The sequence below is a fragment of the Anoplolepis gracilipes genome, chromosome 2 (assembly GCF_047496725.1).
Source record: "Anoplolepis gracilipes chromosome 2, ASM4749672v1, whole genome shotgun sequence".
NCBI classification, from domain to species: domain Eukaryota; kingdom Metazoa; phylum Arthropoda; class Insecta; order Hymenoptera; family Formicidae; genus Anoplolepis; species Anoplolepis gracilipes.
In genome coordinates this window covers 21,997,790-22,018,110 of record NC_132971.1, presented here as the reverse complement: position 1 = coordinate 22,018,110, position 20,321 = coordinate 21,997,790, and the positions used below count along the sequence as shown (strand labels likewise).

The 20,321-nt window shown below is 35.9% G+C and overlaps 2 protein-coding genes and 1 non-coding gene across 4 annotated transcripts; 2 read left to right on the top strand and 1 right to left on the bottom strand.

The window, feature by feature from the left end:
* Positions 1-19: 19 nt before the first annotated feature.
* On the bottom strand, positions 20-9,645 carry LOC140673733 (uncharacterized). 2 transcript variants are annotated; one of them, XM_072906850.1, is made up of 8 exons: positions 9,396-9,645; positions 8,824-9,111; positions 4,746-5,028; positions 4,384-4,616; positions 3,001-3,386; positions 2,510-2,781; positions 1,465-2,099; positions 20-1,242 (listed from the first exon to the last, which is right to left on the bottom strand). In XM_072906850.1, the coding sequence occupies exons 2-8, from the start codon at positions 8,856-8,858 to the stop codon at positions 789-791; spliced, it is 2,298 nt and encodes a 765-aa protein (XP_072762951.1). In that variant the 5' UTR covers positions 8,859-9,111; positions 9,396-9,645; the 3' UTR covers positions 20-788. The 2 variants fall into 2 exon arrangements, with proteins under 2 accessions (XP_072762951.1, XP_072762960.1); XM_072906859.1 differs by lacking the exons at positions 8,824-9,111; positions 9,396-9,645 and having other exon boundaries at positions 4,384-4,597; positions 4,746-4,861.
* Trnal-aag (transfer RNA leucine (anticodon AAG)) lies at positions 6,882-6,963 on the top strand. Its single transcript has one exon. It is a non-coding gene; the product is annotated as a tRNA-Leu (tRNA).
* A 167-nt stretch (positions 9,646-9,812) lies between the features above and the next one.
* Fab1 (1-phosphatidylinositol 3-phosphate 5-kinase fab1) lies at positions 9,813-18,873 on the top strand. Its single transcript, XM_072906838.1, has 14 exons — positions 9,813-10,131; positions 10,417-10,625; positions 10,734-10,923; positions 11,543-11,780; positions 11,879-12,085; positions 12,177-12,391; positions 12,472-12,817; positions 12,910-13,270; positions 13,448-13,718; positions 13,965-16,650; positions 16,737-17,287; positions 17,454-17,786; positions 17,874-18,035; positions 18,132-18,873. Exons 1-14 carry the CDS (start codon positions 10,017-10,019, stop codon positions 18,335-18,337), a joined length of 6,090 nt encoding a protein of 2,029 aa, XP_072762939.1. The 5' UTR covers positions 9,813-10,016; the 3' UTR covers positions 18,338-18,873.
* The last annotated feature ends 1,448 nt before the right edge of the window (positions 18,874-20,321 follow it).

The window sequence follows — 20,321 nt, the reverse complement described above, 5'->3', positions numbered from 1 at the left end:
GTAAAACTAATAGGCATCGTTGTATATATATTTGATCATATTGATTATAACAAATATTGGCAGTATATGTAGCACGAGTATATCTCATTATTATAGTTATACAGTTACAACAATTAACGTACATTATATGATTGGCATATCGAACGAGAGCATCGTAATTAAAAGATTAAATTTTATACTCGTATAAAATAAAATTTGTTCAAAGTTTCAAACTGGATAATAATTCTCTCACAAGTTAAAATTACTTTATATTCTTGAAACTGATGAGAAAAATATCTCCATATGTTCGCTATTCACGGTTTAAATTCCTGTTGTGCATTAAAATAACTATAACATATATATTTAATTTGTAACATGAGTATAAATCTATTCATTTCTACTATATATCTTTTTAGGCCTGAAAGTAATTAATTTGAAGTTTGTTTCTCTTGTACAAAGAAATCGTATACGATTTTATCTCGTGTTGAGAATGAAACAATTACTTCATTTAACGATAGATAAACGCGATATGAATGAATCAATTCATATATATAATATACATTGCATAAAATGCGACTTGTTTCAAGAATCTCTGCGAGGAAGATTAATAGTCTATAAGATATACGTAAATGTTCAAGAATTGATTTAATCGATTAACTTTAGTTATTCTACATACAAAGTTATGTAGGCAGTGTCCACACATTTGTCGTTGATTTTACATTCATCGTATAACGTTAAAATTTCTGGCAACAGATTACCAATATACATAGCATATTTTTTCAACGAGTTCTCGCCACCGATCTAGAATTTTAGATCGTATTCGTATTGTCGTACCATGGTGGCATCCATCTGGTCGGAGTTCTGGGTCTTCCTCGGGAAATCGGTATCGTAACATCGGCACCAACATTTCTGTCGGTGCGAGTCTTTCTGCGAGTCGAGCTTCTACCCGACACGTTTTTCGAGGCGTTATCTATAACTACGAACGGTTGATCGTTGACGCGACGATCCTGCCTGCCTCTGCCGAAACTAGGCGAATAAGGCCTGGTGATGTTGTCCTGAATCGCATGGTCGAGCGAAGGACTGCGAACTCTTCCGGAAGACTGTCTACGTTGGCCAAAACCTCGCGGCTCGTTGTCGACATCATAGACGTGTAATCGATACGATGGACTGGGAGATCGCGAGATTCTCGTGGCAATTGCGCGATCTGTCAGCTCGAGCTGCGTCGGTCTCGGCGCCATCGTAGTTTGAGACAGTCTGGAGCTTCTGAAAAAATTGAGAGTTTCATAATTTCAAAAATTTTTACTATTTGAAAAGTGACAGTTTCCGAATTTAAAGTGGTTTTCCAAAATTTTGAAATTTCAAGATCTCAATCCAAGGTAAACATTTTTGATTTTAATATCTCATGACTCATACTTATTATCTCACAACGCGACTCGAAAATTTTTTTCTTTTCATTTTCTTGGAAAATGACAGATTTGAGTATACCTTCTGCTGGCAGGTGGTGGTTTTCCAGTGACGTTCTCCTCGTGCATTCGCGTGTCCAGTATACAAAAAGCATTTTGTTCTTTGGCGGTGATTGTTTTGTCACACTGACCACTACTTTCGTCCCTCAACCAATAATGTTCCCTTCTTTTCGTAGCGCTTAAACTATGATCATCTCTACCGTAGATCGTTTTAGGTTCCACGCAACTCTGACGATCGTATTTCGCGCAATAAGCTTTTCTGTACTCAGGTTGAAGATCAAAGGTACCCTCCAAACGCAGATTCGCCGGCATCTTCAGAGTTTCAATCCTCGGTATGTATCCGTAAGGAACGTACTGAGATTTCACCTCGCTTGTAGGTTCGTACTCGAATGTACGACATTCCTGACGATGAACTGGTCTGCCGAAACATGCGCTACTGCGACCAGAAGAGGAGACATTCGTCGGTCGTAACATTGGCGGTGGCTTGCGATAAATGGGACGATCTCTGGAATAGTCCAGATATTTAGATTGATACTCTGGGTCTTGATCGATCTTCGTGGAAAACTTAGAGCGCGACGGCGAAGATACCTTGGAGCCATCAGCGCGACCTATTTCGTCATCTGGCTTTGCCAGCCTAGGCCGTTCGCGTGGAAAATCCTATAATATTGTAATTATTTAATTTAAATATTGTATGATTACATCCATCATTTTCTATATAATACAAACTGGCAGAAAAAATGTATTTTCTTTCTTTTGAATGCTTTTTTCACGCATCTTTCTGACTATTAATTTTGTATTCTTTTATTAATTTCTTATATTTTATTTCTAACAGGTCTTGGATTTTTGCGTCTAGAGCGTCTCTTAAATAATTTTTTAGTAGATATAATTAAATAATACTTACAATTACTCAATAATAATTTAATAATAATAATTAATGCACAAAAAAATTATCACATGTTACAATACTTAATAATATTAAAAAGAGATGAATCTCAAATTTAATCGGGAATTTACTTAATAAATAATTATAATTTTAACAATAAAGAAATAGTATACAGAGTAAATACCTTATATGCATCTCGATATTCCGGGATTTCGAGCGACCGACCATTTAAATCTTCCAATTTTGACACCAACATCTTCATTTCTTCGTCCTTTTTTTGTATCCCTTCTTGATCTATCCATTTATCTTCTTCATCATCGTCTTTCATTTGTTTAGCGTCTATTTCTTGCGTCTGTTTAATACGAGGATAAACGAAATTTTCGGTGCTCTCTGTGTTTTGAAAAAAATCGCCGTCAGCTTTTAAATGCGTTTGCGGCTTCTTCGGCTGCAGTCTATCTATATATAAAAAGTATAATGCATAAAAAAAGAAATAACAGCAAAATGTATACAAACTATCGTATATCTCGCTAATAAGTACATTTTAAATGATAATTTTCATTACTTTAATTCGTAGCCATATATGTGAAAATACTTTTTGGTACAACATTTTAAACATATTTTTTTTTTCATTTAATTTATTTGTCGCGTTTCTTTTTCAAAGTTTAATATTATTACCTTTGACATTATAATTTCTGAACACATCGGTGTATTCCGGTACAAAGTAGGTATCTCCCTCGAGCCTCAAATTTGTGCTTCGTCTCAATAATTCCGGTCTCCGCACGCCCACAAAGGGAACATATTTGTCCTGATTTTCCGTTGATGTCTCCAACTCGCCCTCCATTTTCAGATTAGTAGGTATGCGCATGAGTTCCGGTCGACTAACATTGAGCCACTCGATAAATTTCTCGCATTTCTCTGTCGTGGTGTCCAGGTCTCCCTCCATCTTCAAAGACGTGGGTCGACGTGCGAGTTCGGCGCGATGCTGACCCTCATAAGGTACATACGCCGAATATGTTTCCGTATCGGTGTAGAAATCTCCGCCGCACTTTAAGCTAGTACCCCTTTTTGCAATAATGATAGGATCGATTATCACTTAAAGTAGGAACTAGATAATTGATAAATGTAACAATTAATCTTTATTGTTGATATTGTTTCAATTTTTTTCTGTTATTTATGTTAATTTTTGAATTTCTCTTGTGAGTTTTTTTATTAACAAAATTAAAAATTATTTAATATAAAAATTATGTGTGTGTGTGTGTGTGTGTGTGTGTGTTAGAATTTTAATATTTTGTAGAAAAAAATGTTTATTGTATTATCGTATGCATAATTTATTATTCTCGTTTGGCTTGACGTATTAATGAGAATATTTATTTATTACATGTAGCATTTACTGAATTGTGATACATTAAAACATTATGTTCGTGATTTATTAGATGCAGAAATCCAATGAAAAAAATAAAAGAAAGTAGAAAGTCGGTTGCTAATACTATTAAATTGCCAATTTAGTTGCATGACAGTCAAATTTATGTTTCTTCGATATTTACATGAACTCGCGTGTCTCGGGACAGTTTTGATATATACTTATAATGTCCTAAAATATTCACGAAAAGAATTCACAGAAAAGAATTGATAATCTTCGTAACGTTAGTTAAACCAATGATCGAATTAAAATTAGATATCAATCTGCGTACTACACGTATATTTGATTAAACATATATATAACGCACATATAATTTTCTTAATTCTTTATGATGTTTTTTATTAAACAAAAAAAAAATATATATATATATGTGTGTGTGTGTGTGTGTAACATTATATATATTATTGTATATATATTATTTCTTATATATTTTTAAATATCGTTTTGAATAAAAATCTTTTATTCTCTTATTCATTTTATATCATTTGTGCGATTACTACATATATATATTAATTACATTAAATATATATTGATTTTAAATATATTAAACAAAGAATAATAGCCGAGCGCGAGATCATAAACGCAAAAATAAAAATAAAGAATTTAAAAAAATTAATTGGTAATTAAAATAGCCTTACCTTCTGATAAGTGATGGGCGTCTAAATGAAATTTCAAACTGTGGGACTTCCACTCTTGTCTCCATCGTCCCGTTTCCATGAACCAATTGGGCAAAAGCATTCTTTTCTTTCTCAGATGGATCCTCGATCGCTTCGTGCTCTCGAAAATCCATGCGATGCGAAGATTGTGCATCCTCGAGGACTTCCTCCGAATAATCCTCGGGTTTTTCTCCTTCTATTGGCCAGACATTTTCCTATTCATATTTTATATATATATATATATTTTTTTATATATACATATTTCCATTACACATGTATGGATAGATGCTTTTAATATGTATAAATTATATAGATTAAAAAAATATCGTATATATTGTAAATACCTTGGAGAGTTCTTCGATATTTGTACCGAAAGCGCGGCGATACTCAGACGCGGGATCCTGTTGGACTTGCGCTGACTCCGGATGTGATTGAAGATTGTCCTTTGGCCGATCTTGCACGCGCCTCCTCCGATAGCGAGCCAACTCGTCGACCGTCAATCCTTCGAGAAACGGCCATCTCTCCTTAGTCTTACTCTTACGTCCCTTTTTCTCTTTCCCTTTATCATGCGCTATCTCGAGATCCGGGGATGACTTGCCGACACCGCGATGAGAGGAGGATCTTTGCCTAATCGTAATCTTAATTACAAAGTGATATATCATACATTTTTTATTCTATTTAATTTACTTTATTTTTAGATCTTAATTTTTCCCTATTCAATTCTATTCTAATCCATATTTCAATATCTGGAAGAAGGAATTATATATTTTTGCTAAAAGTATTTAAAAATCAATTGTTTTTTTTTATCATATCAACGATATGCAGAATAAATAAGATAGTTGGCGATGCAATACGGATGGATGACCCGAGCTTACTGAAGATGACGAAGAACCGAAGCATTAGGGACGCGAATTAGGGATGTAAAAGGGCGGGTCGACTAGAGCGGCGAGGAGGCACGAAGGTAGGACGAGGAACAGGAAGAGAGTGGTACGAAAGTGCTGTACATGCCGTTACAATGGCTCTTCCAAATGCGACGAATCGATCTGCAAAACGCGCAGCTTGAAAAATAAATCTCATCCTGGCTTAATGGCTCGCGCGCACGTCAACCCTCGCGAATTACGTCGAGAACGAAGAGTATGACATCCATCAGATGTCTCCAAAATGTTTTGTAGTTTCAATTGCAATCAAAATTGTAGAAAAAAATATTATAAATTATTGATAAATGAAAAAAGTATTATTTACAGTAAATTTCAATTGATTTAAGGGGGCAGCCGCAGTTGCGGGTCGGAAAAATAGCTTTTTTTTTTGGAGGGGGGGGAATTTTTTCTGTCGAAACTATTGTGTCACTTATTGTAAAACTTCTACACGGTATCAAACAACATTAAAATTATATATCATCAATCTCTTCGTGGAAGCATGTCCCATAGGGTCCGAACAATTGTCAGAGAGGCACTTCTCGAAGCTTTTTTGAAAATTCATATTTTTCACAAAATAGCGGAGATTCAAAGTCAAAATTCAAACAATTATTTTTTTTGACCCAAGAAAAGTCGTTTTATCAATGTCTATAAAATGGGAAGATTTTTGAATATTTAAAAAGGCTTCGATTAAGCACTAGATAAACTAATATACTAAATTTCTTTGGTTTGTTCATTTCAGATAATTCTATATTCGGAGCTGGGCTGGTCACCGCAAATGATCTTTTTTTTTAGAAGTGCCTCTCTGAGATTGCTCGTTTATTATTTATTAAGTAAATTCCCGATTAAATTCTAGATTTATCTCTTTTTAATATTATTAAGTATTGTAACATGTGATAATTTTTTTGCGCATTAATTTATTATTAAATTATTATTGAGTAATTGTAAGTATTATTTAATTATATCTACTAAAAAATTATTGTTCACTCCAGATAATCCTATTCGGAGCTGGAATGGTCACCGCAAACGAACTTTCTTTAGAAGTGCCTCTCGGAAATTGCTCGTTACTTGGATACTATGGGACATTCTTCCACAAAAAAAAATTCTGAAATATAGTTTTAATGTTGTTTGATATCGTGCAGAAGTTATAGAATGAGTGACACAATAATTTCGAAAGAAAAAATTCCCCCCAAAAAAACTTCTTTTTCCGACCCGCAACTGCGGGTGCCGCCTTAAGTGTTTAGAAAAGACAAAATTATTTTTTATTTTATTTATTAAAAAAAAAGTAAAATGTAAATGCATTTGATTGATAGAAAAGTGTAACGTATAAAAAGTATTTTGGTTTAATGATACCTATATAAGGATGATATTATTTTATCATACCTATGTAAGGATGATATTATTTTATCATACCTATATAAGGATGATATTATTTTATCATAGGCCATTCTGAGAAATATGTAAAAAAAGGTACAGTTGGGTGTTACAGAGATCAAAATAATCATATAATTAACGAGAATCACGAATTACTCTGGATGTCAGGGTGAGAAGGATAAACTCGCCAACGGTAGCGTGGCCGAGCGGTCTAAGGCGCTGGTTTAAGGCACCAGTCTCTTCGGAGGCGTGGGTTCGAATCCCACCGCTGCCAATTTTTTTTCTTCCCCTCATTATTTTATCCTATTCCATATGCCGTATAAAGAATTTTGATAACGTTATCAATTTCATTCGGCGCTACTTTTCTTCGTACAAGTCGGATCGATATTTTTTTTTGTCCAGTTTGTCCGCCAATTTATTCTCGGTCGATTCGTAATGTTGAGGTTTCATTCGACCCAATGGCCCCGATTTTAACCGCGACCCTAACTATCCTCACTCCCCGCACGACAAATTTGTATGCGCGGCTAAATTAATGTCCGCGCCACGTGATTCGCACGCACTGACGAACTCGCGATACGGCATATCGCCGACCGGTCAGTTGTTCTGCGGTCTCAGTGCGTGATTCAATCTAAACGCATTTTACAAAGCCACCGCCGGTGCTTGCACGCGAGCTTCCTTAGTAGAAGGAATCCAGGCCGTGGCCATCAAAAGGTCTAAATTTTTTGAATCGACGAGCTTTAATTAGAACATGCGCAATCATATATCGAATCGAATTAAATAATGCTTAGTTTAATATTTTAATTTTAATATATCTCTTTCTCTCTTCATGTATCTTTTAATATTCTAATAAATTAATATATCCTCCACCTCATCTTTTAATTTTTCTAAATTGAAGTTTTAATTCTAGTTTTTTTTTTTCTAATAAACAAATGTCTTATTATTAAAAGAGCTTTATATACTTATTGTACAAAAACTTTATATGGTTTTTTTTTTCGTAAAATACACACATTATTTCTATAAACTTGATAAACGAGATGTGAAAAGACTTGCATATACCATTTTTGTACTTGATTACAATCTCTGATTACTTTGGGAAATTAATGCAGTAAACGATATCGACGTATTTAAGCTGTTACATTATTGGGTAGGCGTGACTAACGATCGGGGTAAATGGGATTAAACGGCTTCTCAAGCGAGATGATCATTTAGTTGAAAGCACAAACGCGAGAAATGTGCTTGCCACTTATCTCAAATTAAAGTAGATTATTATTGAAAGTATCGCGCCAAACGGGAAATTAAATGAAATGTTGATATACGATAAATAATTTATTTTCAATATTGATTTGGTAGCAATCACGTAATTACAGATATTCGATGATATATGAATAAGTAAATGCTTATAAATCTTTGAATATATTTGAATATATTTGAGAATGTGCTATTTTGAAGCAGTATATAAATCTTAGCTCGTATGATAAATCATACATGACATCTGCATATTGTAAATTACTACTAGTAAAAGCTTGCAATATAGTAAGCTGCAGCAACTGAATAATCTAATCTTTACAAAAAAACTCAAGAATATAAAAAAATTGAATTGAAAAAAATGTATAATTATTTAGGAAATGTAACAAGTCCATTTTTTGCGGATGATGTTTTCTTTTAATAGAGCCCTTTAAAGAATTAAAAAAGTTTCAGGCTATTATACATTTTTTCCAATTCAATTTTTTTATATTTTTGAGTTTTTTCTAAAGATTAGATTATTCAGTTTTTTTTAGAACTCATATTTTTAAAGAATTAAAAAAGTTTCAGGAAAAATATGAGTTCCACAAAAAGATTCATTTCAATCATGAATTGTTTCGCGTATAAATAATTTAAGCACAATAAGCGTTTACGAAAAAAAAAGTTAAAAAAAATATTGACAAATAGTTGCATTGTATATATACTCTATACATATAACGGTATCTTCTTCTTGGAGTTTTTAAAATTTTTGCGGACAAGATAATGTGAAAATGGTGGAAAAAAATGATCCTGTGACACATGTGAATTTAAATTAAAGAGTTAAACAAATACTTAGTGTGCGGTGTGTATTTTCTTCGATCGGCTGGCTTTAAGAAGCCGCGCGAAACGTTACCTTTTGCCGGAACGGTCGCTTTTTCCCTCGCCCATCGCATCGTCCTGTCCAGCAGATCGCCCTTCAAAGGATGCAAAGTGACGACAAGATTAGGGGGACTCGTCCCTGGATGACGTCCGCGTGGAACGGAAGACAAGGAAAGGTATAAAGGAACGAGCGAAGCGCCAAACCTAGATTCCTTCTGGCGCGACCGACTCCTCGGAGATGTTGATAAGAAGGTGCTAGGGGCGGTACACCTGCGCAGCTGCGAGGATTGGTTCGCCCAAGGGTGGCAGGCTGGTAAACAGGCTGTCGGAATGAATGCCGAGTTGGATTCGGCGATTAATTAATGATACAAAGAAAGGAGCGGTAGTTTTCTCATTCATCAATATATATAAGGGAGAATCGAATGAAGAATTTATTCACAAATAAAACTTGCTATATTTCACCGTTTCCTTGAATTGCAATTATTTCGTCAGCTAAATTTATTTATCATTCTTATTGAAAAATTAGAATTTTACAAACAATTTTTAGCTTATAAAAAATTGTGTTGTCGTTGATCTTTATATCAACGATTATCGAGGGATACCCACCTTATTTGAGTATTATTTTTTGACAAAGGCTTGTCTTTCTTTTTTTTTTTTTTTTTTCTTTTTTTGTGTGTTCTATATTGTTGAACATATTAAGAATTAATATGACACATATCTGCTTATTTTTAAATATAATGAAAATTTCACAAAAGTTATATTATATAAATAATATAAATTTGAAAAACTTCACGTAAATACTTGAAGGATATTCTAATTTCTAACCCATTTCTAACCCATTTCTAACCCATTATTTAATTAAACCATAGAGAGAAAGAACAAGAAAGAAATAAAAAGGTAAGAAATAAGCGAATCTTTTTGATGTCGGTGGCGTCATCTGTCAAGATTCTAAAGTATCTAATAATTTTCAAGCCAACCCACAGTGGTCGCAACGATCGCGATCATCTGATCTAATCATCTGTCAAACTGCCATGCGTGACGCATATATATACATACATACATATGTTGTATACTCGGTTGGAGGTTGGATGTTGGATGTTGGATATCAGCAGGACCGAACGCTAAACAGATTAACAGGAAAGTGAGAGTGATTAGGAGATAACCTTAGATATCAGAAAGAGAGTCACTGGACTTCAGGATGCGTGCAAAGAGATAGTATCAGCGAGAATGAACAAGAACATGAATTCGCCGTCGAAACTCACGGAGTTCGCTCCGTTGAGTCCCGAAGAGAGTCAACCTGTAGTAGCATCGCTCTTCTCCAAATTCTTCAACTTTACCAGAAGTGAATATCCGGCTAGATATTCTTATTTATATTATGTTACTATACTTTAGCATTCCTTTATAATCATTAGCGTATTTAGATTTGATTATATCTATTATAACAGGAATATTGTAATTATTGATTGTTAGAAAGTAAAATAGAAAATGTGGTATTTTAGTTTATTTTCTTAAAGAAATTTAGAAATAATTTAGAATCATTTGTGTTCAACAACTTGTATTTTTTTTGTACTTTGTTAGTCTTAATATCATATTACTTTATTTTACGTTATGTATTATATATGTTTAGATTCATCAAACACAAATGATTCCGTGGTACCTTCTAACAATGACGAACGTAATTCCTCTGATTCGGACTCGTGGAAGCAATCGGAGAGTACGGAACAAACCCCTGACGACGATAGCACTAGTATGATGAATTTTCCATTAGCTAGCGAAGGCCGCAGTTTACCAAATATTTTAAAACGTATTAGTAATATTGTCGCATTAAAGAGTAATGTAAGTGTCATTGTACTTTAAGTTATTATACCCTATATTTATTATTTAATGATAAAAAAATTTGTAAAATTTCTTGCATTATTAAAAATTTTGTACATTACTTTATAGAATCTACGTTCGTATAAAGATTCTCAGTTGAAGAGTTATTGGATGCCAGATAGCGTGAGTAAACAATGCTACGAATGTGGTGAAAGATTCACGACCTTTCGAAGGAAGCACCATTGTCGAGTATGCGGACAAATTTTCTGCTCCAAGTGTTGCTCCGATCAAATACCAGGGAAAATTATGGGATGCACCGGTATAGAGAAATATCTACATGTAAATATGCATATATACAGCCATTGACAAAATTATTAGGTACCCTTAAATTTTCCGTTACAAATACAAAAATTTTTTAAATTACCGATGGCAACTTTAATGCGTTATCAGTACATTAAAAAATTTTTGTATTTTCCTTGTTCTGTGCTTTAAAAAAGAATATTGTTTTGTTCTTTAAAATTTTATTGTATTTTTGACACTCTGCAACTCGGTAAAAAAATTTCTCTCGAAATATTTAAGTCAAGTTCCATAAACTACAATATTTTGCCTAAAAAATGCTTTTTTTTTTTTTTAACTTTCCTACAATTTTTTTTGGCCGAGATACATAATTTTGAAACTAAATCTGTATTTTTCAGACATGTCGTCGATACTGGGCGAAAAATGATCGTAAACGAAAAATTAAAAAAACATTTTAAAGCTTGAAATTTCAGCTTTAAAATGCTATTGATAGTTTTAAAAAATTTTTTAATCTTTTTAGTATTTATATATTATTAACAAAATAAGAAATACGGAAAATTTAAGGGTGCCTAATAATTTTGTCAGTGGTTGTACACGTGTGTGTATATATCTTTATGTCTATATGTTTTTCTCATACTAAGGGGATCTCAGAGTTTGCACATATTGTTGCAAAGTCGTTCTTTCTTATCTTCAATCATCAGACATGAGGAGCGACTTATCGGCGGATTTAAAAGCGTTGCAAGAAGATCTTCAAGTAAAGTATGGAAACGACTCACCAGTGTTAACTCGAAAACATACCAGCGAATCAATGGGTGACGAAACATCGATATGTCGGAAATCAAGCATAGGATATATGGAGGAGAATTACGCGACTAAACGGTAAAAAATTAATTAGATATGCACGACTAAAAATATTATATATTATATTTATTTTTTATTATTGAATTCGTGCATTGTCTTGCATTTGTTTCTTACAGATCGGGTAATAGTTATCTAACGTCGCACGAACGTTCGCTCGTGTTGCAAAATTCAGCCTCTTTGAGAATGATTTGGGAAGAATTGTTTCACTCTAGTCAAGCTATTCAATTGCAAACGCATAGAATTCGATTGAAAATTCATTACAATTGTTTTCTAGCAACTGAATTGGTGAATTGGATGATAGCACAGAATAAAACAGCTACTCGGTACATACCTCGACGATATTAAATTGCTAAAGTGTTACGATACTCAAATTACAATTATGACTTTCTTTTATATATATATATATATATATAGTGTACAAGCTACTACGATAGGCCAAGCATTATTGGAAGCGGGTTTCATCGAGTCGGTTCTGGGCGATAATGTATTCAGTGATTCGGCGAACATATTCAAACCGGTAGAGTTGTCCTCTTTACAAAGTATAGACTTATTAACGGAAAAACGGACAGCATGCGATGCGCAAGAACCAGCCTGGGTAAAAACTATTCCTCAGCATGATTCAACTACCGGTAATGCAACAAATTGAGATTTTTTTATGACGAGGCAAACAATGTTGTTTATTAATGATAATTCACTCCGTTTCGTGTAGATTCCGAAAGTGAAACGAAACCCACAAACTGCTCGCAATCGCAAACTTTCTGTCGTTTGCCATCATCCAGTTCAAGTTTTTACTTGGATTTAAATCTTGAAGCATCAACCGTCACGTTAAAAAGACCAACCTCGGAGGATTTAACCGCGATTTCCGTAGATAGTAGCGACGGAATAGTCGAACAGAAAGAAATCAATCTTAAATCGCACGATTGTAATCACAAGATATGTGACGATTTGTTGAGCGATACGCTTCAAGTGCACGAGTTCAAAGAGAAAAATGGTTGGCACAGAGCGAATAATCTGAGAACAGCCTTCGGCGAATTAAGCGCGTACGAGTGTTTAACGTAAGTTCTTTAAAGTATATTTAATAGCTGATATTAATAGGAATAATAATACGAAAAAGGGTAAGGAAAAAAACGTTATTCGTTGATCACAGGGCTGCGTATAAAGCGCACGAAGATTCTCTCATTAAGCAACTCCTTAGCAAGGAAGGGTTGTCGCAAACGTGGTCAAATACGATTCTGTCCATCGCGCATCAGATAGTTGACCACGTCCGACCAGATTTGAATCATGACGCTGATAATCTAGATATTCGACAATACATACAATTCAAAAAGTGCCCCGGTGGTAGCAGGGATGATTGTAATATCGTATCTGGTGTGATTTGCAGTAAGAATGTCGCTCATCGTGGTATGAACGCCATGATCGCACATCCAAAGATCTTATTGTTGCAATGTGGTTTAATGTATCAGCGTGTAGAGGGCAAATTGATAAGCTTGGAGCCTGTAATGTTGCAGGTACATGATTAATTTTTGTCACATTATTATATTAATTATTCTTAATCAATCAAGTTCTTATTATATGTATGTAATTGATGATATATACATATATGTATACTTTCTTAATGTTAATTTATTGTAAAATGTCGATATCTTTATTATATTTTAATTTCTTGAATACAAAACTTGTGTTAGGAGAGCGAGTATTTGGGACACACGGTAGCGAGAATTACCGCCCTGGGTCCAGACGTGGTACTCGTGCATCGTTCCGTAGCAAGATTAGCTCAGGACAAGCTAAGAGAATGCGGCGTGACATTGATCCTGAACGTAAAACTTAGCGTACTTAAAAGAGTAGCACGATGCACAGGTGCTAGTATTGTAAACACTATAGACGCGCATATAAGTGCGAGATATATGCTTGGCACGTGCAAGAAATTTTATTTGAGAAATTTTCCAGATGAACAAAGTGAGTAAAATAATATAACATTATATCTATATATGTAATTGATTATATATATATATATGTATTGAAAATTGAATATATATAGATAAAAAATTGATAAAATATTTGTTGGATGCACCAGTTGATGAAAAATTTGAAAACATGGCCATAAAAGGAAAAAAAGTTTTATATTAAAAAAATGTTTTTTCATCAACTTGATATGTCCAAAATGAGAGAATTTTATCAAATTTTTGCAACTTTAAATTTTAGGAGGCGTCAAGACGCTGATGTATTTCGAAAGCTGCGCAAATCCTCATTTGGGCGCGACAATTTTATTGCGAGGCGGCTCGCAAACGGAATTAAAGAGAGTGAAAAACGTTACGTCAATGATGATTTTTGCGGCTTATTCTTGGCGGCTAGAAAAGTCATTTCTCATGGACGAATTTGCTAAACCGCCATCGCCCAAGAATAATTCGTTTCTGGATGAAACATTGCAGAGAGATTCCTCGAATAGTGAGGAATCCGAGATGCTTGAAAATCACATTGACGAATATACACATGCAATCGACACAAAAAGATCGTCGAAAATGAACCAAGATTACGAAAATACATTCAACGACGAGCAAAATGTACAAAAATCGCACAATCCAAGTATACCTGTGAAGAATGAAAATCTTTATCCCTCCGAGAATATTTTAAACGTAGATTCCTCTCTGAGGGAAGTATCTTCGATGCTATCGGAGGATTTTGATCCTTACGACACATTAAAATTATTTAAAGCAAAGTTGAAACCATCTTTATACGATTCGAAAATGTCAGCATCTTGTGAGAATGATGCGGTAAATTTATGTAACAATGATAAATCGAAGAACGATAATTTGGACCTTGTTTCCGATGACACGGAGGAACATAATAATTCCATGGCTGCAAATAACGAGACAAAATGTATCGAGCAAAAGACGGAAGAATTTGTCGACAAGGCAAAATCAAAGGACAAGATATCTTCCGAAGAGAAACGCATTTACGGGGAATCCATAAGTGACCGAAGCGATCCGTTGCATCAGTACTTAAATGAGGACGACGAAGACGTATTCAACCATAACAGTCCAAACGGTCAGCGTCTGAGCGTTGCCGAGTTTCCGCTATTCAACAAATTTAAGAAAGCTCTCGAGGACACCGTGTTGAGCGTATCGCCGTATCTAAAGTTTTCAATACCCTATTTAGAAACCGAAGTCGGCAGGAATTGCGTTTTGAGGAGTTTCTTCCCACGGGAGATCTATTATTCCGGGCAATTTCTCGACAAGGTCAAAGAGATTCGAGCAAACAGCGTGAACGAGCTCGCGTCCGAAAATCGCGAACGGGCAAACAGTATCAAGTTCAAGTTACATCATCCATTCGTCCAGGCGCGTCTGACTACGGATGTCGATAGCCGCGAGGTGCAGAGTCTCTTGGCGAATTTTCGCGCATGCGGAAGCAGACTTTATCCGACGTATAACGTGCTAGATAAGCACCAGCCATCGACAATATCGAGCGAAAATAACGAGCAGCAGATTCCCTCGTGGCCGGATTGTCTAGATCCCGGCAGTCATCAACGTCTTTCCGTGCTGTTTTGCAGCTTCTCGCACACTGGCAACGACACCCCGGCGTTCTGCGTGAATCCCTGGGTCGTAAACATGATGATGTACGGTCAAAACGACATTGCACTCGGTCGCTTCCTGGAACGTTATTGCCTGACGACGGAATACAAATGCCCGGCGCAGGCTTGTCGTGCACACATTGCTCAACACGTCAGACGATTTGCGCATGACGGCGGATGCTTGCACATCAGTCTCAGTGAGATGAGCTCCGAGCCATTTGTACAGGAGAATGCGGATCATCAGATCCTGATGTGGAGTAAATGTGTAAAATGTAAGAGTGTATCGCCGGTGGTACCGATGTCAGGCGACACGTGGTGCTTGTCATTTGCCAAGTATCTCGAGTTACGCTTCTATGGCGGCGTCTATTTGAAACGCGATGGCACAGACACGTGTCAACATTCCCTACATTACGATCACTATCAGTATTTTACGCGCAAGAACATGCTGGCTGTATTCAAGTTCACCAAGATCTCGCAGTGGGAGATTTCACTGCCGCCGCCGCTGATTAACATCATCTACGATCCGAAACAGCACGCCAATGTGATTGAGGAAATGAAGAGCGTGGCGTTGAAGGGTGATGAAGTATTCTCGGCGATCAGAGAAAAACTGATGGGCTTGCAGACGGACTTGGAGAGCTTGAATCTCGCCAAGCAACAGCTGATCAAGGATCAGCAGTATTTCAAAAACAAGATCGAAGAGATTCAGCTAAAGTTAACGTCGCCGACGCTAGAGAATAAGAAGCTCGAGGGTAAGGTGTCCGAGAAGCAAGTACAGGCATTGATGTTCAGGATCGAGGACGGCATTGTAATTCTGAAACGACTCATCTCGGAAGCCGTGTTTACGTGGAATAACAAACTGTCGGAGATGTCAGCTAAAAAGAAAGACGAACGACCGCGCCGGTTCACCGAACGATCGATGACGGCTGGCAGTAACAATATAGTCGACACCGACGGATACATAACCGAGGATACAGCGTCGGAATCGCAGATCGAGGATTCGAGTCCCATGTCAGCCGATTACAATGCCATCGACGCGATCGCGGCAGTGCAAAGCGACTTTCAGACGTCCGAATTGATCGAGAATTCTGATAACGAGCTCTTGGAATCCGCCAACAATCCCGATGAAGTTATTATTCAAGATGCATCACCGAAGATGCATCAAAGATCGCATTCGGACGTTTTTCCGCTGTCTTCCGATGATATGACTGACAAGAAGAAGAAAAAGAAGACCATCTTGTCTCAATTGTTGCCGTCCGTTTCTGTGAATCATACAATACCGAATCCTCTAGGACCTTTGGAGCACTACCTGTTGCCACTTGGGTAATTTGACCTCATCTTGTCTTGTGTTATCTTATTATTATGTTACAATGATCAATCTATAACTTTAAACTAATTGTGCATTGCAGATCGGTGGTACCTATAGTGGTCTACGAGTCTGAGCTTTCGTCCATAATCGCGTATGCCTTGGATTCGCATGACTACAAGCATGCCTTGCAGGAATTACTCCGCGCGGCAAAAGGTTCGGACTTCAATCCCAGTCCGTTGAGTAAACGTAAGTTTCCCGAGGGCAGAGACAGTTCGCTCGATCTGGCGCAATCGGGCGAATTCAAGCGGCCATCCGTGCTGTCCTTCTTCCGCGGTAACAGTCCCAATCCGGCCAGTAGTCCCGTCGAATCTGACAAGAACGTGTTGAACGTGGAATCGTCCAGCGGCGCTGTCGGTCCCATCGACGTCGAGGACGAAAAAAAGGCGATAAAGCAACAGAATTACATTGAGGTGCAGTTTAACGACGCCACGACCAATTTCTTCTGCAGGATATATTTTGCCGCGCAATTCGCCGCTTTGAGAGACAACGTTCTGCCCTACGGCGAGGATGGCTTTACAAGAAGTCTCAGTCGAAGTGTCCAGTGGGCTGCGAGAGGCGGAAAGAGCGGCAGTGCATTTTGCAAGAGCAGAGGTGCGATTGATTATCACTTCTTTATTGGATATTTAATTACCGAGGTGGTCTTTATATACTTTTTCATTGTGATATAATTTGCATCTTTTAAAAAGCAGTTCGCGTTTCCATTTAGTTAGGCATCCTGTTAATATTTCTTTTTTTTTTTTTTTTTTTTTTTTTGCAGACGATAGATTCATCATAAAGGAAATGTCTCGACTCGAGATGCAAATTTTTCTCGATTTTGCACCAAACTATTTCGCTTACATGGAAAAGTGTCAGCAAACCAAACAACCGACCTTGCTGGGCAAGATTGTCGGCGTATACAGAGTGTCATATAAGAACAACACGACTAACGCGGCACTTCGTACCAGTGTGTTGGTGATGGAGAATCTGTTTTACAATCGAGTCATTACTGACAAGTTCGATTTAAAGGGATCCGTGCGAAATCGGCTAGTGAATCCAGACGACACGTGCCACGAAGGTGACCTGGTCTTGCTAGACGAGAATTTATTAAACAGTACGTATTTATTCTCTTTCCTTGGTCCATTTACGAATAGATAAATTGTCCGCGAAAAATATTAAACAAATACGTTTTGCATTTTAGTGAGCTGCGACTCTCCTCTGTATATCAGATCACATTCCAAGGCGGTGTTAAACCGAGCCATCGAACAGGACACCAAGTTTTTAGCGGACAACTCTGTAATGGACTATTCATTATTAGTAGGATTAGAACCAAGTTCTGACGAGCTGGTGCTCGGTATAATAGGTAAGCGACTTTATATAAAACTCATTGTCCTCTCTTTCTCTCGCGTGTTGAAATTGAGATTTTATACACTATTTTATTACTCGTTCCAATCGATAGATTACATAAGAACGTTTACTTGGGACAAAAAACTGGAGACTATGGTGAAGAAATCTGGTATTCTGGGAGGCCAGGGTAAATTACCAACGATAATATCACCGGAGGAATATCGCGCTAGATTCATCGCCGCGATGCATCGTTACTTTCTGCCAGTACCAGACAGATGGTCGGGTTTAGGTAGAAGTGTCGAGATACCACCGGAATAAATGTGACTTAAGATACGCAATTTTATACAAAATAATTACGTAATCGATGTACATATACACTTTTTATTCATTATCGCGAAAATGTGAGCGCGTAGCATAACATGCTCGCTATTAATGATTAAACATTTTATACAGTGATAAAATACTCGAGAAGTATTGACAGCATTGAAGTGATACCGATGTAGTTACCAACTTTAAATATATCTTATCGCTACGTAACATAAATTAATAATCTAATTTGTCGCGCATGGGGAAGTAAACTTCCAAGTTGTATCTTTGTTAATGTATATAATAATTCTTTTATAATATACTTAAAAAAAAGCGATTGCTATTTCGCTCTTAAACTTTAAAGTACAAAGGTATTAGTGAAACTAGACCACGAGACTAAGAAAGCACCAATATTAATATTTTATTTAATTCTCCAAAATTCTGTACACGACCATTATTTGTCTTTGTAATAGTCAAATAAACAATAATTATAATTTCAACATAGTAAAACATTTTCATTCTCGTTCCATAGTGTTTCATCTTAAATACAGCCTACACATATTACACAACATAAGGAAGGTATTAAAGCGTGTACCTTATTGGAAAAAATATCTCGCCATACTCACAAAGTTCTCTTTTTTTCTTATAACTAATATCTACTATTATTTACATAAACGCGCATTCACAGAGATAAAGCTGTATACTCGACGCCTGGATATTCAAATTTCGATTGCATGATTGAAAATTAAATTATCCGAGATAAGCTTGGATTTTATCGTTACTTTTATCGACATCATTATCACGATTACAAATAAAAAGTTTATATTGTATTGCATTTGTAAAGACATTTTACCGTCAGATATATATATATATATATATATATAAATCAATTATAAAGAATAAAGAATTCTCTGTTATCACTTTAACTGGAAAAAAAAGCTATAAAAAGAAAAAAAGAACTATATAAATTCGCTACTGTAAAGAAAATAATAAATAGAGTCTTATATAATGAAAACAAATATATATATATATATAATATGGATGCTTGTTCATCTATGTCACGAGAAATATAATGAAAGAATTCGATATATCCCGAGAATATCGATATATAATTATTATATCAGGTAGAATCGTATTGCCAGAGCTGCCATACAAGAGCATTTGTAAACATCGTGAAATCTCGGGTTGCATAAAAAAAACATCAAATATTTTCTAGTATTCTGTTCTCACACGTATAGCCGACACAACAATCGACTCGAGAATTCTTTACCACTTATTACGACAGCAAAAAACGGACTGGACTGACTGGACTGGAAAAAGACACCAGGTATATTATTTTTGACGCGTCAATTTTTCGAGCCATTACACTCTCTATCACTCGAATTTTAAGTTACTTTTTTCTTTTTACTTGTAATTAATTGCTATGTGTAAAATCAACGCGTTACACAATTCGAGACATACTTTTTACAAATTTTTACACCGTAAATCTTCGTTTATTATACTTAATCTGGTATATTTATACCATCGAATTATCGGTATGCTTATGGAAACGGAATACGCATGTTCGCGTAAATAACTGCAAGCATTATTCTATTTTAGGAGAACAGTAAAAGGATCATAAATCAGCACACGATTTAAAAATGAATATCTTCGGGTGCAGCTTTGTCTTTCACCTATATTGAAAATACACAGTTTTCTCATCATCGTCTTTCGCGGAAAAAAATGCGCGACAAAGATTTTTCAAGACGAGAATCAAAGAAACTCTCGCAGTTCTCTTGTACTGTGACGTGGAAGTGGTAGCGAAAATTTGTTGCCTAATCTAACGGTGGTGTAACGGTGAATCCTAAAGAAACAGCCACGGTCTATAGTGTAATATAGGGACGAGGAAGTTGGATTTCGGACCGGGAGAGCAATAACATCACAACGTCATCATTCAGGATTATTATCAATGTCTTTTTGACCGTTTCGGACCTACGTACAGTACGTATAAGTCTGG